Genomic DNA, 17,727 nt, shown 5'->3' on the forward strand with positions numbered 1-17,727 from the left:
CTCAAATTAATTGACTTAAAAAGAGCCAACCATCCCTTAGATCAATGAGCAAGAGAGAGGAATAGAACCTTATCTAAAGAAGACAGATGAATGGCTAACAAACATATGAAAAGATGATCATTGTCCCTAATTATCAGAGAAATACAAATCAAAACCACCCTGGAGATATCACCTAACCCTAGTGAGAATGGCTCACATCACAGTCTCAAAGCTGCAGATGCTGGTGTGGATGTGGAGAGAAGGGAACACTTTTACACTGCTGGTGGGACTGCAAACCAATACAACATTTTTGGAAGAAAGTATGCTTTTTGGAAGGAAGTATGGACAACCCTCAAAGAACTCAAACTAGACCTTCTATTTGACCCTGCAATCCCATTACTGGGCATCTACCCAGAAAGAAAAAAATCATTTTATCATAAGGACATTTGCACTAGACTGTTTGTTACAGCTCAGTTTACAATCACCAAATTGTGGGAACAACCTAACTGCCCACAGATCCAGGAATGGATTGACAAGCTGTGGTATATGTATACCATGGAATACTATCCAGCCACAAAAAAAGATGGAGACTTTACAGCCTTTGTATTAACCTGGATGGAGTAGAAACCCATCACAAGAATAGTAAAGCATCACAAGAATGAAGAAGCAAGAATTCAATGTACTCAATTCTGATATGAGGACAATTGATGCTAGTACACGGCAGGGAGTGGGGAAATGGGGGAGGAGAGAGAGGGGAAGGGGGAGGGGGAGGGGTCACGATGTGTGACACACCTCTTGGGGGAGGGACCCAATTATAAGACGGACTTTACCCACATATGCAAGTGGTGTAACCTGGTTCTCTGTATCCTCAATGAATCCCCAAAAATAAAATAACAAGAAAATAATTGTTTGGTGGCAGCAGGGAGGACTTTGGGGAAATGGTTATTTGGGATTGAAAGTAAGAATTGAACAGGGGTTAGCCAGACTACATTTCTTGGATTGTCTTTCGAAGTTTACTGCTGTGAAGGATTAATGAGTACAGCTCAATCCTCTCTGGACAAGAAGGGCAGCACTGTGGCCCCCTGGGTTTAATCCGGAGCTTTCCTGCTTCCTGCAGATCTATCGTAATTCAGATGGCAGGGATAGCTTTGTTTCCAGGTGTCCCTGTGGTGCGGATGTTGTCCAGGGAAGACCCCAAGCAGCAAGGCCCTGGAGGGAGAGACTTCCCCAGCTCCCCACATGCCGGGATGTTTGAAAGAGGAGCCAAGTCTTGGTTTTACTACTGTGAAGCGAAGACACAGACAGAAAAGGAAAAGAGGAACTGGGGGCTGTCAGAGACCTCAGTGAGTTACAAAGAGAAGATCCTGAGGGAATTCTGCCTGGGCCGGGTGCTGCAGCGCCTGGTATGTGATGGTGTCTTCTCCTTGCACGAGTACAGGGATATCCTCTCGCAGGCCTGCTATCCCAAGAGAGTGGACTGTTTTCTCCTGAAGCTTTTTTCCAAAGGTGCAGGTGCGTTCTGCACTTTCTGCTCTCATCTGGAGGAATTCTGCCCTTACTTGCTTACCTGCTTTTTTCTTTATTACCAAGGTAAGAACATGGTTTGCTCTGACAAGTAGTAAACTTTGTGATGTTGTAACCAACATGTCAGGTGCCCCAGCCACACTGTATAATCGTGAGTTTCAACACAGCATTGATTTTTATTTTAATACAAATATCCAATCCTTCTCTCTCAACTTTCATGGTACAGAAGTAAACGTCTGCGTTGCCAAATAAAACCTCACACAGCCCCAGACACAAACTGAGGGATGATTTCTAATCACCTACTAGAAAGATTTATACCTTTCTTGTTTTAATGAGGACTTTTAAGTGGTAAGCGTAAAATATCAATAGGTTAAGGAAGATAGACTGAGCTTTCATTCTGCAGATGAAGGCACAGAGATGGTCATAGTTCCTTAAAATGTTAGAGTGACTGTAAGATCCAGTAATTCCAGACCTAGGTATATCCCCAAAATATTGTTGAAACCTATGTATATTATACAATATTTAAAAATATTATAAAAATTAGCTGGGCATGGTGGCAGACGCCTATAGTCCTGGCTTCTCAAGAAGCTGAGGCAGGAGGATCACTTAAGTATAAGAGTTTGAGGTTCCTGTGAGCTGTGATAATGCCACAGCACTGTATCCAGGGTGACAGAGTGAGATTGTGTCTCCAAAAAAAAAAACCAAAAAGCATATCCACACAAAAACATGTGTGAGAATGTTTGTAGAAGCATTATTTATAAAAGCCCAAACATATCCACACAAAAACCTGTGTAAGAATGTTTGTAGGAGCGTTATTTATAAAAGCCAAAAAGTAGAAACAGCCCAAATGCCCATCAGCTGAGTGATTATGAAACATATCATATCTAGATAATGGGATATTAGTCTGTCGTAAATCACTGACAGTCACAAAATGCCACATACTGTATGATTCCACTTATATAAAATGTCCAGAATAGGTAAATCCATAGAGACAAAAAGTAGATTCTTGGTTGCCATGGGCTGGAAGTAGGAGGAGACGGGGCGTTACTGCTAATGGGAAAGGGGATTTTTTGTGAGATAATCAAAATGCTGAAATTAGATAGTTGTGATAATTGCACACACTTGTGACTATACTAAAAGCTACAGAGCAGTATACTTTAAAAGGGTGAGTTTTATGGTATGTGCATTATAAATAAAGCTATTATTTAATAAAACAAAGTAGGATGGAAGTCTTCCTGGCTGTTTCTCTTCTCCCAGTCTTCCAAAGAGAGCCCTTTTAGGATTGTGGTCATGAATTATAGGTTAATTGTAAATGGTCCCATTTAGTAAAATGGTCAATCCACTGAAAAAGTCAATTGGTAAAAGTGAATATTTATAAGTGGTTTCTTACATGACTTGAGGTTGTAATGTAAAATAAATTTATCAGAGAAATATTTGATTATCTATTCATTTATAATTCAATACAACTTTATAACGTCTCTACTGTGCCTGAGGCACTATGGTAAACAACTCCTTTATTTTTTTATTTTTTATGCAATCCTTTATTTTTATTATCACATCCTTTATTGTTATTTAATATCTATCACACATTAAAAAAACTTAGATAAATATCTTTTACAATACAATTTAAAATTCTGATGAGCGAAAAATAGCCTGAACATAATAACCATTTAACTTTCTAGGTAAGGGGCATTTACAGAGTAAGTTTGTTTGTTTGCTTAAGTTTGCTTGCAAAGAAATAATCTTTACTGAGGAGGAGAAAGAGAGAGAGGGAAAAGGACCAGATGGCATTTTAGCAATATCTTGCTATTTTAATTCTTGGAAACATTCTGAAATGTAAGTGTCAAAATGTTAAGTTGAAAACAGATATCTATTATATTAATTTCTATACTCTTTTGCATATTTGAAAATGTATTCAAGTAAAAATAAAAATCTTTGATTTGTAAAAGAAATAATATGATTGTGGTATTGACATATATAATATATGATAAAATTTTAAAGAACTATACAACCACCATAAAAAATGAGTGCCTGTAAAACTAGTTCTCTCCAAATAATGCCTGTACTTTAGTATCCTGCCTGTATCAGTTTCCCAGTTTTGATAATTGTAACAAGGTTATGTAAAACGTTATTACCATGTGAGGAAGCTGAATGAAACCATACTATTTTTGCAACATCTATATGAGTCTAAAACTGCTCAAAAATAAAAAGTTCTGTAAAAAAAATAGCAATGACATTATCAAAATTTAACTAGAGAGATTGGTTTTAAATTAAAAAAAAATTCTAAAATGCTCAAGTTCTTTTGCCACCTGAATGTCATAGCAATGGCATAGAATTGGTGTTTTAGGCTAATTTTTCTTTTCTTTTATTTTCTTTTTCTTTTTTTTTTTTTTTTCAGTTTTTGGCCAGGGCTGGGTTTGAACCCACCACCTCCGGCATATGGGGCCAATGCCCTACTCCTTTGAGCCACAGGTACGGCCCATAGGCTAATTTTTCTAAGTGATTCCCTAGGTCGTAGTTCCAGGCTATTAAGCAAGTTCTTTATAAAGGCTGAAGTCTACACCTGTGTTCAATGAGACTTGTCTTCTGTGGGCCCCTGAAAGAGGCTGATTTATGAAGAGCTGTAATAACATCACAAAGAAATTCATTTCCTCTCACTCTAGGACTAGACTCAGCTCATATAAATGCCAAGGAGTTCTTGGAGTTCTGGCAATACAAAAAGGGCCCAGAGCCAGCTGCCATCATTAGAAAAACATACTATTAAATACTGGTGTCCTAAAGCAAGAAGGTTCCAAGTTAACAGTTCTGCTGCAGAGTGTACCACAGAGGGCAAAATTATCTCCATGGTCCAAAGCTCTTCACTAGCTAGTGATATTCACGGAGCCCAGAAGTGCCACACCGTCTCTTCAAGTTTTATGTCTTTATTTTATTTTATTATTTGAGACAGAGTCTCACTTTGTTGCCCTCAGTAGAGTGCCGTGGCTCTCACAGCTCATAGCAACCTTAAACTCTTGGGCTTAAGCGATCCTCTTGCTTCAAGTAGCTGGGACTACAGGTGCCTGCCACATCACCTGGCTATTTTTGTTATTGTTGTAGTTGTCATTGTTGTTTGGCAGGCCCAGGCTGGGTTTGAACCCGCTGGCTCCGGTGTATGTGGCTGGTGCCCTAGCCATTGAGCTACAGGCACTGAGCCTTTTTTAAAAAATATTTTTTTTGGTGGATGGGGGCTGCCTTCCAGGGTCTGAGGGAGGAGAAGACATGACAGAGGCAAGTAAACACAGGTGGGGAGGGCGCGGGCAGGGAGAATTAGGAGCTGAGTGGAATGGGCTTTGAATATGGAAGGGGACCCACAGAAGGTTTTGATTGGGAACCATCAGTTCCCTGCTAATGACAATCTCCTCTTATGACTGCTGGGAGGAGGGGTAAGAGGCTTATGGGGGGAAAAGGTGTCAGAAGTGTTGAACCAGGTGTCTGGTGAGGTGCTATCTAAGTAAGGAAGACACTTAGTGGTGATACTTCATGGTGAGTTTTATTATTTTATTTTATTTATTTATTTATTTATTTATTTATTTATTTATTTATTTATTTATTTATTTATTTGAGACAGTGTCTCACTATGTTGCCCTGGGTAGAGTGCTGTGGTGTCACAGCTCACAGCAACCTCAAGTGCTTGGGTTTAAGCGATTCTCCTGCCTCAGCCTCCCAAGCAGCTGGGACTACAGGCGCCTGCCACAACACCTGGCTCTTTTTTGGCTGGAGTTTGGCAGGCCCGGGCTGAATTTGAACCCGCCAGCTGCACTGTATGTAGCTGGCACCTAGCCACTGAGCTACAGGCACCGAGCCCATAGTGAGTTTTTAAAAGTCAGCAGAACCTCCCTGTGATTCTAATTTCCTGAGCCCAAGAGAAACCAAACCCAAACCCAGCCTCAAGATGCACATCCTTGGCTCACGAAGAAGCCACATCTGAAAGAGATTCTGGTGCCTTCTTTCTTCCTGTTTCCATGAAACCCATTTTGAAATATTGCAAAAAACTGGGGATTTCTTTCCAAGTCCCCATAATCAGAAAAATACCAGCATGTGCTTTTGAAAAAGGGCCACTCAATTCTTAACCAAGACAAGAAATTACAGTAAAACCTCCATACTTGACCACCTCTTTAAGTTGACCTAATTTTCATAGACTGGACATGTGTCACATGACGTATCACACAGTAGGCCTAGTGCCTGACGTTGACTACTGGGTGTGTTTGGGTGGTCAGTTTACAGAGGCTCTACTGGGTTTACTTTGAGAAACAGATAATGATTCATTTTTCAATGAACTAATGGATGTTTGCTCAGAAAAATGTAACCCAAATAAGGTTTATCCTTTTATATATAATTTAGCATAGCCAAATCTCCAGCAACATATCGTTATAACTTTAGAAAAGAAAGGCAATGATAAGTAGATAAGCTTACGTTCCTGCTGTAAATGTGATGTTTATGTTATAATGCAGAACAAACCCTAAGGCTCTTACAAGATGCACCTACTGCAGAAGAAAAAGCAAGGCTTGGAACTCAGCCTGGACTGAGCAGGGCCCTGGACGCTGAAGATCAAGAACTAAGTCTTCAATTATGTGACAAGTATGTTAACATTCTCAGAGTGTTCGCAATCTTAAAGTACTATGCTTTTATTTTTCGTTTCTTCATCCCCTAGTTCTGGTTCCACAGTGTCTGTCTTTCAGCCACTTACAAATAGTTTTGCTAATGCCCATGCTTTCTAGCACCTGGTCAGGCCAGTGTGTGATTTCTGTTTCTACTGTAGCACAAGACGAATGGTGCTTTGGAAACCACCATTCAACTGTAGGCAGTTGATACTGTTGAAGTGTAAAGCTGATGATGGTCCTTAGACTTCGCTCTTTGTTGGAGCTCAAAACAGGATGATACTCTAAATTCAGAACATCCCAGGTTCAGTCGTAGAATTCTAAAAACCTAAATAGGGGTTGTAAATTGACCAGTGGTCCTGTAAAATGTGTGTTAATATTTCTCCCAAGGAAAAAAATACTGTGAATTCCTAATGAGACATTCTGGGGTTACTCCGATGTAAATGGCCACCATCTGCTCTTTTGGTTCATGAATTACATGTTGGGGGCCAGATCAAAACTTGAACTGTGGCAAACCTTTAAGGCCATTGGCTCATGTAAGTTCCCTAGGGGGAAGAATTTGCATAAAATGAGAACTCAAAGCAACCATCAAAATGCTCCCTACACCATTCAATGTCCTTCCCACCTCTAAGGCATGAAATGGGTTGTCAATTGCTGGTATGTAAGCCTTCAGTTTTCTTTTATTTTCTTTTTTTTTATTAAGTCAAATACCCATAGATCATGAATACATTTATGCATATGTGGGGTACAACGTGTTGGGTTTTTTTTTAATATACAATCTGACATGGTTAGATCAAACCAATCAACATAGCTTTCACCTCATTTACTTGATTATTGTGTTAAGACATTTATGTTCTACACTTGACAGATTTGACTTGTACCCTTGACATATGCTCCATAGGTGCGGTCCCATCATTTACCCTCCTTCTATCAAACCTCCCCCCTCCCCTCCCTTCCCACTCCATTTCTCTCCTTCATCCTGGGCTATAGTTGTGTTCTATCTTTCATAAGAAAGTGTGAGTAAATATTAGTAGGTTTCCTAGAAGTACTGAGTACATTGGATACTTTTTCCTCCATTCTTGAGATACTTTATGCAGAAGAATATGTTCCAGGTCCCTCCATGTAAACATAAAGCCTTAACGATGGTAAAGGCTCCATCTTCTTTAAGGCTGCATAGTATTCCATGGTATACATATACCACAATTTATTAATCCATTCATGGGCCAATGGGCATTTGGGCTTCTTCCATGACTTGGCTATTACGAGCCTTCAGTTTTCTTTAAATTTGCTTATGGGCTCGTAAGTATCTAAGAGATGGTAATCAGTAAGTATTGTAGAAAAGCACACAAGTCAATATCTACTGCATATAAATCTAATACTCAGGATATACCAATAACCAATCTAATATTCAGGATATACCAATACCAATGTATCAAAAGATGATACAAATCACATTGAATACCTCTTATAATTACAGAAGTCAAACATGACTTGAGTATTACAAATTTAAGACAGTTTTTTCCTTTTTAAAAGTGTATATACACTTTTTTGGCACCCCGTGTATATTTAATTTTACCTTTAAGCAGGCTTGTTATTATAGATAGGCACTTGGGTCCCCATTATCACAGTCTATTCACCGAGATCGTGCACAGCCTGCTTTCCAGCCTTTCTCTTGTTGGGTGGAGAACCATGTAGTCTCGGGACAAAGGTGTCAGAGATCCCTGAGCCTGACCTGAGTGGACGTGGGTTTCCTGTGATGGCAGGTCCTCCTGCAGGGCCAGGAGTCTTTCACTGGTTCAGGCGTGAGCCCCTCTATGGAGAACATGACACCCTGCCAGCCTGTCCAGGAACAGTTCCTACTATAGGATGGGCTGCAGATGCCGCTGGGATTTGACAACCACGTAATTCTATTTCTTTTCCCCACCTACTTCTTGCTCTCAGTGCAGAGAAAGGGAAGCATCTCGTTTATATATAAACATAATACACAGAGAGGGAGATTTATTTTAAGGAATTACCTCATGTGATTATGGGAACTGGCAAGTTTGGAAAAGCCAGCAAGTTAGAAATTCAGGTAAGCATTAATGTTGCAGTCAGTCTTGAATCTGAACCTTATGGGGCAGCAGGCTGGAAACCCAGGCAGGGTTTCGACATGGCAGTCTTAAAGAGAATCCCTTGCGGGCGGCGCCTGTGGCTCAGTCAGTAAGGCGCCGGCCCCATATACCGAGGGTGGTGGGTTCAAACCCGGCCCCGGCCAAACTGCAATCAAAAAATAGCCGGGCATTGTGGCGGGCGCCTCTAGTCCCAGCTACTCAGGAGGCTGAGGCAGGAGAATCACTTAAGCCCAGGTGTTGGAAGTTGCTGTGAGCTGTGTGAGGCCACGGCACTCTACCCAGGGCCATAAAGTGAGACTCTGTCTCTACAAAAAAAAAAAAAAAGAGAGAGAGAGAGAGAATTCCTTGCTCAGGAAACAGTCTTTGCTTGTAAGGACCTTCTCCTGGTTGTATAAGGCCTGCACATATTCTGGAGGGCAACCTACTTTACTCAAAGTCCACTGATTTACATATTAATCAGATCTAAAAAATACTTTCACAGCTACCTATAGATTGGTGTTTGACCAAACAGCTGGGCACCACAGCTGAGCCAAGTTGACACATAAAATGAAGGATCACAAGTGTTGTATTGCCTTGGATGTATTGCCTTGGACAAGCTGCTTAAGCTTTCTGTGCCTCAGATTCTCATCTGGAAATTGAGGCTAATGCTCCAAATTACTCTATGGCTGGCACTCCAAGCACTTTGAGCGCTTAGAGTAATTGAATCAACACTCCGCAAGCTTTATTTTCCTATGTAGCTCCTCTTTACTCTGATAATTAAGACAATTGTCCAATCCAAAGATTTCAGAATTTTCTCTATGCAGCTAGTCCCTGAATACTAGGCATGCTGATTAAGCTCATCCCAGCACTACCTCTGCACCCAGTTTGCCTGGGCCTGATTCTGCATCACTCCCCAGGAGTACCTGAGATCTGTGTTCCGAATTAACAAACACAGTGGATCGTCTCAGATTCTTACTTTCTTTCTTATATGAAAACGTGATATCTTAATTATTATTCTTTTTATTAATTTTTTTTGGAATTTTTTAATTAATATTTTATTATTTATTTAAGAGACAGTGTCTCACTCTGTCACCCTCGGTAGAGTTCTGTGGCATCACAGCTCACAGCAACCTCCAGCTCTCGGGTTTAGGCGATTCTCTTGCCTCAGCCTCCCGGGTAGCTAGGACTACAGGCGCCCACCACAACACCCGGCTATTTTTTGTTGCAGTTTGGCCAGGGCTGGGTTCGAACCCGCCACCCTCGGTATATGGGGCCGGTGCCCTACTCACTGAGCCACAGGCACTGCCAAAAAAATACTATATTTTTAAAAAACTATTTTTATTTATTTACTTCTTCAGAGATGGGGTCTCACTCTGTTGACCAGGCTGGAGCACAATGGTGTGATTGTAGCTCACTACAGCCTCAAATTCTTGGGTTCAAGTGATCCTCCCACCTCAGTCTGTCAAAGCAGTGGGATTAAAAGAGTGAGCTGCTGGCCGGGCACGGTGGCTCACGCCTGTGATCCTGGCACTCTGGGAAACCGAGGCAGGTGGATTGCTTGAGCTCAGAAATTTGAGACCAGCCTGAGCAAGAGTGAGATCCCATCTCTACTAACAGTAGGAAAAACTATCTGGGCTTAGTGGTGCACACCTGTAGTCCCAACTACTCAGGAGGCTAAGCCCAGAAGTTTGAGGATTCTGCGAGCTATGATACCATGGTACTCTACCCAGGATGAAGGAGTGAGACTGGCTAAAAGAAAAAAAAAAGTGATCTACAGTGCCCAGCCTTATTATTCCTTAATACATCTTACCTATTTCTGAGTCCTAACCTAGATCCTTCTTTCTTCTCCCTTTTTTTTCAGTACTCCTACCCCAAGGATGGTGTGGTGGTTAATTTTATGTTTCAACTAAGCTGGGCCCAGATCTTTGGTCAAATATTCTTGGGGGGAGGTGGGTAGAGGGAAGGGGATAGGTGGGATTACACCAGCGGTGCATCTTACAAGGGTATATGTGAAACTTGGTAAACGGTCTGTGAAGCTAGTGACTGATGCTCCATGATTATATCAATGTACACAGCTATGATTTCATAAAAAAAAAATATATATATATACCATTCTTCATGTTTCTGTCAAGTTTTTTTGGATGAGATTATTACGCTTATGCGTGTATGTGTATATGTATATGTGTGTGTGTATGTATGTGTGTATATGTGTATGTGTATATGTGTGTGTGTGTGTGTGTGTGTGTGTGTGTGTGTGTTCTCTTTCCCAGGAGAATCCAGACTAGTGCAGATGGAAAGAACAGTCCTCAAATCATTGCTCTATGCTGGACCCTAAGAAAGCAGGACCCAGGGCTGGGGTCCGAAGCAGCCTCCCTGTTGTAGCTTTCTTTGTTCACGTTTCTAAGGCTTTCGGTCTTCTGATTCCTGGAGAGGGTAATTTCCCCCCACCCCCAAGACTTACATCTGCCACCAACTATTCTCTTAGGGTCTGCATTGATGTGGGTGCCCCTGGGGCAAAACATGTACTGGACAGTCTAGGAGCAGAGACCTGTGTCCTCCCTCCCATGCCCCCATCTTCAGTCTTAAGTCCCAGAGCTATTTCCCTTGAAAGTTTAAAACGAAGCTAATACTGTTGCTACACATCCATTTTCCAAGGAACTATTACTGCCGACCCTGCCTAAATTCCTAGGTTGGCTCTTGGGTCTCCATAGCTACTTGTGTTCTTACCAGCATTAAGCGACCATGAATCTCCCAGTCTCTTCTTCCCTTTATTCTCATGCATATTTTCTCTCTGACTTCACTGTCTTTTTCTAGCCCCAGATTCTAAACAGGGTGTCCCGTGTTTAGAACTCTGCTGGAGGGCATGCAGAGAACACATGGCCTGCCAGGACCATACCTGAACATTCTGTCTGCATTGGTTTTTACATCACCACTTCCTTTGAGTTCACGGTTTACTGCTAACAATGTGCATACTTCCTTGCCTTTACTTGAAGAACATAGTTAAAATTTTGCTATAGTATTTAAGTTTGTAGATTCACCCACAGGGTACATAATGTAAACCCATTTGTTCCTAAAAAACAACCTGCAACAACATATAGATTTTTTTCTGCATCAGTGAAACTTTGGTCTGAAATTGTAATCAATGTAGTCATCGCATACTCATGTGGAAATACAGTCCTGTGAAAAATGAACCTCATTGAGTTATTGTATCACACTAGAAATGACAGTGTGGCATTATTAAATAGCTAGATGATCAGTTCTTAAATATGCCTCAAGAGAAGCGTGATAATACACAAAATGCCAAAAGGTTTTATATTTGGGCTGTGAGTCCATGGTGCCCGCATCCCTGATGTGGCTTCAAAAGGAGGTTGGGAAGGTTTCTTTCCTTAATGGGCTTTGTCACACTGACATTAAAATCAACTTTGATTCCACTGGCTATCAGAAGAAATGTCCAAATTGCACAGACACCTGCTGTCGTTGTGAAAGCCCCTTCCGGGACTTCTGTGTGGGACCACGTGCCCTCTGCACATCCTTGAGCTCACCATTGAAAGACCAGGCAACAGGGAACATGACCTCTCCCTCATGACGTGTTGCAAATGTCGGCCGGAAGAAAGCCAAGTCCCTCCAAGGGAGGCAGTCCCACTCGCAGGCGGGACTCAGTTTCAGAAAACCTGTGGCGGTGGCTTTGTGGTTTTTTTCTCTTCATTCCATGAAGGCCTAGAGAGATTGAAGTTAACTGGGACACAGCAGACATTTGCTTTTTCTCCTTTCTTTGCTCTTAGCTGTCAAAGCAGAAGACAAACCTCTTGCTCACAGAAGCACACAATGAAGAAAAAAAAATGAAGGAGCAGGAAAAGCATAACTGATTTAAAGCTTCATCGAGGGGAATGAACTCAATTGTGAAGGCCAGTGAATAAATCTGAGAGGCTTCAGCTCCTCCCACTCCTGTTGTTATGAATTCACCAAGGCAACAGTGTCCAGGACTCAGGCAGGATCCACCAATGAGAAGGTGGCGGCTGTGGCCCTGAAGATGCCAGGTGGCCGCCAGGAGCACAGGCGAAAGGCTGCATCTAGACAAGACTGTGCATAAGGGAAAAGTCAAGCCATCCTGTGCTTCTGCTTACAAATATTTAATGCGTGGAAAAGGGAACCATGTGGGACGAATGGAAAGTAATGCAGGTCATATATCTAGATTTTTTAGCTCCTGAATGAGTTCCTCTGGCATCTGTTTATATAAAAATTCATGGTGGGTCTGGATGCTGCTGTGACGTACTGAGAACTTTCTAATTACATCCACAGCCCCCAGAGTTCGCGAGCCATTTCCACGAATCATCCTTATCTCGCTGGCGCAGCGAAGCACACTTGTCCCGAAGTTGCAGTTCAGAAACTGAGGCTCAGAGATGAAAGGACTCACTCTAGGGCCTGTGTTCTGTACCCTTTCCAGATCCCGTGTCCTCCACTCATCTGGTGTAGATATCTCATCCACAAGATGTGTGTGCCCAGACGCGAACTGGAGATGTGGTGGGCCTGGTGCATGAGCTTTAGGATGGAGCACTGGCCGCCTGCACACCCCTGTCCACCAGAGCCTTGGCCTCGGGCAGAAAACAGCCAAACTGCCACCAACCTGATGTGGGTCACCAGGCCTGGTCATCGTGGCAATATCCTACGTGGGGTCTAGATTTTTTGACTGATTAAATCCATGGGGATCTTGTTTGAACACTGCCCTCATCCTCCATCAAACAGACCTGGCAAACGGGATGGGACCTTCCTCTCTGTTTCCATACACCCTTCCTTAGGCCCCTGTTTTCATGCTTATCAGAAAATATTGGTGGTTTTGTTTCATTCCTCATACTCTTCCCACACATGGACACATGAGGGGAAGGAAAGTTAAGTCCACCTTGTAATTCTGTAGACCCAGCACAGCTCTGGATGGAGCTCTTTGGTTACCCTGCAGTGAGCAGACCTGAAAGGCACGCCAGCCTCCAACCCTGCCCCAAGAACCCAGTTCACAACCCAAAACTGCGGCCTGTGTGACCTTGACTTCCTCACCAGGTATTCCCTGCTGACTTCTTCCTTGTGAAGGCTGTCAGCAGGAACTTTCTCTGTTTTCCTCTTCTGGCCTTTCATTTGCATTTCCCTTAGGTCCCTGGACCCACACTTCCCAGCGTCCCTCCTCACCCACCTGCACACCTTCCCTTCTTGGCTGTGAGCTGTGACGCCAGGGCACTCTACTGAACCTTCCCTTCTTGGCTGAACCCTGGATCCCTGTGCTTTTCTAGGGTTTCAGATGCTGCACTTCCTCTCTGTACTTCCCTCATGATTACACCGACCTCTACCCTGTGAATACCAAATTTGCATCTCCAGCCAATCCCCTCCCTGAACCACAGACCTTCCAACTCACTGCCCATTTGCAGAAACCACTTGCGTCTAATAGGCCACCCAGACAATGCACGTAAAATCATCTCACGACCAGCCCCCTGCCATACCCACTATTTGCTCAGGCCATTCTGTCTAAAACGCGTCATTTTTCCATTCATTCTTTTTTCTTCACCCCACATCCAACCTACAGGCAAGTCCAGCCAGATCCACCAAACTGTATGCAAATATGCCCATTCCTGAGCACGCTGCCACCTCCAGTCATCCCTGGACCTGGACTCCCACCTCCCCCTCCCTGCCTCCACCCCCACCCACCGCTCTACCCACCACACCAGCCTTCTCCTGGCTCACACTGCTGGCTCCACCCCCACCCTCCCTCTTCAGGCTCCACCCCCACCCCCACCCCCACTCTGCAGGCTCCACTCCCACCCATTATTCTGCAGGCTCCACCCCCACCCACCATTCTGCAGGCTCCACCCCCACCCACCACTCTGCAGGCTCCACCCCCACCTGCACTCTGCAGGCTCCACCTCCTCCCACCACTCTGCAGGCTCCACCTCCACCCACCACTCTGCAGGCTCCACCCCCACTCACCAGTCTGCAGGCTCCACCCTCACTCACCAGTCTGCAGGCTCCACCCCCTCCCACCACTCTGCAGCCTCCACCCCCACCTGCCACTCTGCAGGCTCCACCCCCACCCACCACTCTGCAGGCTCCACCCCCCACCCGCCACTCTGCAGGCACACCAACCTTCCCCTGGCTCACACCGCTGGCTCAGGACTTCACACTCTCTGAAACAGCTTACTCAGGACCCTGCACAGCACACCTCTGTCTGTCTGCTGGTGACATACCTTGGAGAGAGGCTTTTCTTACTGCCTTTTCTAAAACTGTGCCAACCCCAACTCCAGCCCCTTTATCTCTCATCCTGCTTTGTTTTCTTTATAGCATTTATCACTCGGAGACATGTGTTTTTTATGTGCTTGTTGTCTGTTTTCTCCAAATAAAATGCAACCTCTGTGAGAACACTGACTTTTTTTCACTCACTGGTACACCCCTGGTTCCTAGAACAATGCTTAGAATCTAGAGGTACTCAATAAATATTTGCTGAGCAGATGAATGAAATATTAGACTGTGATTTCATAAAATGCATAGATATACCAATTTCCCCACTGACAGAGATCAGTGGACCAAATCCAACCTGAAACCTGTTATTTTTTTTTAATATATATATTTTTTTTTTTGTAGAGACAGAATCTCACTTTATCACCCTGGGTAGAGTGCTGTAGCATCACGGCTCACAGCAACCTCCTACTCCTGGGCTTAGGCAACTCTCTTGCCTCAGCCTTCCAAGTGGCTGGGACCACAGGCGCCTGCCACAACGCCCAGCTATTTTTTTGTTGCAGTTTGGCCCAGGCCGGGTTTGAACCCGCCAACCTTGGTATATGGGGCTGGTGCCCTACTCACTGAGCCACAGGCGCCTCCCTAAAATAAAATTTTATTGTAACACGGCTTTGTCCATTTGTTTACATATGGTCCACACTTGCTTCCATACTAGCCACCAAGGTTGAGTAGTTGTGACAGAGATTGTATGGCCCCCAAACCTAAATTATTTAATGTTTACTATCTGGGTCTGTACAGGAAAAAATTTGCCAGCTCCTGATATGGATACTACCTCCTGCTGCTTCTTTAAAGTGATAAATATATGTAAAATAATGAATGCTTTAAACCATCACTGCATAGTTAATCCATTAGTATAAACTTATTGAAAAAAGATAAAACCATGAGAAGTGTTTGGGAAAGGCAGCGCAAGTCTCATATCCGCAGCCCCTGTTTTAGCCCTTTCCAGGAGGTAGCTGGCTAACAGCTGGATTCCTTCCAGACCTTTTCAATGCATTCCCATATAAACCTCCTGTGTGCAAATGAGGTTCATTTGGTTTCAGCAAATAAAAATTGTACATATTATGGTGTATAACATGATGTTTTGATATTTGAATGGCTGAATCAAGCTAATTTATCATATGCATTATTTCATATACTTATCATGCAAACATGTTTTGATATCAAGGTTTTGTTACACTTGGAATGAGAGGGAAAACTTTCCATCTGTTCTTGCACTCTGACAGTGGGAATAACAGGAATCATATGTTCCTCAAAGGTTCGCTGGAATCCCCCATAATACTGTCTGAATCTGAGGCCTGTTTCAGGGATAGCTCTCAAATTAACTTTCCAATTTCTTTAAGAGAACCATCAAAAATTTAAATCTCAGGCGGCACCTGTAGGTCAAAGGATTGGGCGCCAGCCCCATATATTGGAGGTGGCAGGTTCAAACCCAGGCCTGGCCAAAAACTGCAAAAAAAAAAAAAAATTAAGAATTTAAATCTCCTTTCAGCCAGAGCTTTTAGTAATTCGCCAAAATGACAAACACAAAGGGAGAAAGGAGAGACACCTGATCCACATTCTCTAGGCCTTTTAGAAAACATGGAAATGTTCCTCTGGCCACATATATGCGTGTCTGTAAGAAAGATGATAGTGTAGACATCAAGGTAATGGTGCCACACAGATGTCACCAGGGCAAAACTGGAGGAGTCTACGTTACCCAGCACACTGTTGGCATTGTACATAAACAAGTTCAGGGCATGATTCTTGCCAAGAGGATTAATGTTCCTATTGAGCATATTAAGCACTCTAAAAGCCAAGATAGCCTCCTGAAACATGTGAAGAAAGATGATCAGAAAAAGAAGGAAGGCAAAGAGGAAGGTACCTGGGTTTGACTGAAGCACCAACCTGCTCCAGAGGCTCGCTCTGGGGAAGGCAGCCTGGGCTGCTGGAACCTGCTCCCTGTGCATTCATGGCATAAGAGGAGTAAAAAAGTAAAAGGCTACTGTAAAAATGTTTCTCTTCATTGAGTAGAAATGTGGTGTCCCCAAAGAAATAAAGTAGAAATAAAAAAAATGTAAGCCTTCTGGCTCTTTAGTTAGTTTTAGTAGTTTATATTTTCCTAAAAACATTTATTTCTTCCAGATTTTCAAATATAGTTCTATAGAATTGATTACAGTATTGGAAGTCTTTTCCATTTGTAGTTAATATATCTTTTCTAATTCTTGGGTTTTTTTTCTGCATCAGGATTGCCAATAATTTCTTAGCTTTATTATGTACTTGTATTTTCAAAGAACTTGATTTGGGGCTTATTAGATTTTATTATTTGTCTCTTTAGCTTCTGCTTTTATCTTTTAAAATTTCTGTTTTCCGGTGGCGCCTGTGGCTCAATGAGTAGGGCGCCGGCCCCATATGCCGAGGGTGGCGGGTTCAAACCCAGCCCCTGCCAAACTGCAACAAAAAAATAGCCGGGCGTTGTGGCGGGCGTTGTAGTCCCAGCTGCTCGGGAGGCTGAGGCAAGAGAATCGCCTAAGCCCAAGAGTTAGAGGTTGCTGTGAGCCGTGTGACGCCACGGCACTCTATCTGAGGGCGGTACAGTGAGACTCTGTCTCTACAAAAAAAAAAAAAAAAAAAAAAATTCTGTTTTCCATGTTTTGAACTGTTTTCTGACTTTTGGAGTTCATTTGTTTTACTTCGTCTTCTTGTGTTTTGTCTGTACCCTGCTGATCTTACTCCACGGATTATTAACTCCTGGGTTATTCCAGCATGAACTGTTGGCAGTGCCAGCTGCAACCTCCTGTTTTACCCAAGAGTAACAGAATGGCCCTCTGTTTTGTTATTGTCAAATACATATAATTTTTTTATTTTTTAAATTTTTCTGTTATTTCTGATTTTTAGTTTTACTGCACTGTAGCTAGAAAATTAGTGTGGATGTTTTCCACTTTTTGAAATTTATTGAGACTTTCTGATTTAATACTATGTCAATTTTTGTAGATATTCTTTGTGTATTTTCAAAGACTATGTATTCTTTACTGGGTTAAAAACTGATTACAATTCAAATTGGTTTTGCAGGGTTTTTCTGTTTATTTGTTTTTTGTTTTTGGCCAGGGCCGGGTTTGAACCCACCACCTTCAGTATTTGGGGCCAGTGCCCTACTCCTTGAGCCACAGGCACCACCCTTCAAATTGCTTTTGAATCAACCTTGTTATCTTCATATTTAAAACCTCCATGTCATTTATTTTTGT

General features: G+C 42.8%; 1 protein-coding gene and 2 pseudogenes across 1 annotated transcript; 2 read left to right on the plus strand and 1 right to left on the minus strand.

Moving 5' to 3' along the window:
- Nucleotides 1–17,727, plus strand: part of LOC128573692 (sphingosine-1-phosphate phosphatase 1-like) — a 73,223-nt pseudogene that overhangs the window by 37,585 nt on the left and 17,911 nt on the right.
- The window catches only part of LOC128573691 (60S ribosomal protein L7-like), a 350,760-nt pseudogene that overhangs the window by 27,456 nt on the left and 305,577 nt on the right, over nt 1–17,727 (minus strand).
- Nucleotides 1,122–6,244, plus strand: LOC128573694 (uncharacterized). Its single transcript, XM_053574049.1, has 2 exons — nt 1,122–1,569; nt 5,994–6,244. The coding sequence occupies exons 1-2, from the start codon at nt 1,155–1,157 to the stop codon at nt 6,191–6,193; spliced, it is 615 nt and encodes a 204-aa protein (XP_053430024.1). The 5' UTR covers nt 1,122–1,154; the 3' UTR covers nt 6,194–6,244.

This window comes from Nycticebus coucang, chromosome 21 (genome assembly GCF_027406575.1).
Source record: "Nycticebus coucang isolate mNycCou1 chromosome 21, mNycCou1.pri, whole genome shotgun sequence".
Classification (NCBI taxonomy): Eukaryota; Metazoa; Chordata; class Mammalia; order Primates; family Lorisidae; genus Nycticebus; species Nycticebus coucang.

Bases quoted from the DNA above. Each gene is read 5' to 3' on its own strand.
- LOC128573694 (XM_053574049.1), top strand. From the start codon at position 1,155: ATGTTGTCCAGGGAAGACCCCAAGCAGCAAGGCCCTGGAGGGAGAGAC. The intron at 1,570-5,993 runs GTAAGAACATGG...GTTATAATGCAG, and splicing joins CTTTTTTCTTTATTACCAAG to AACAAACCCTAAGGCTCTTA.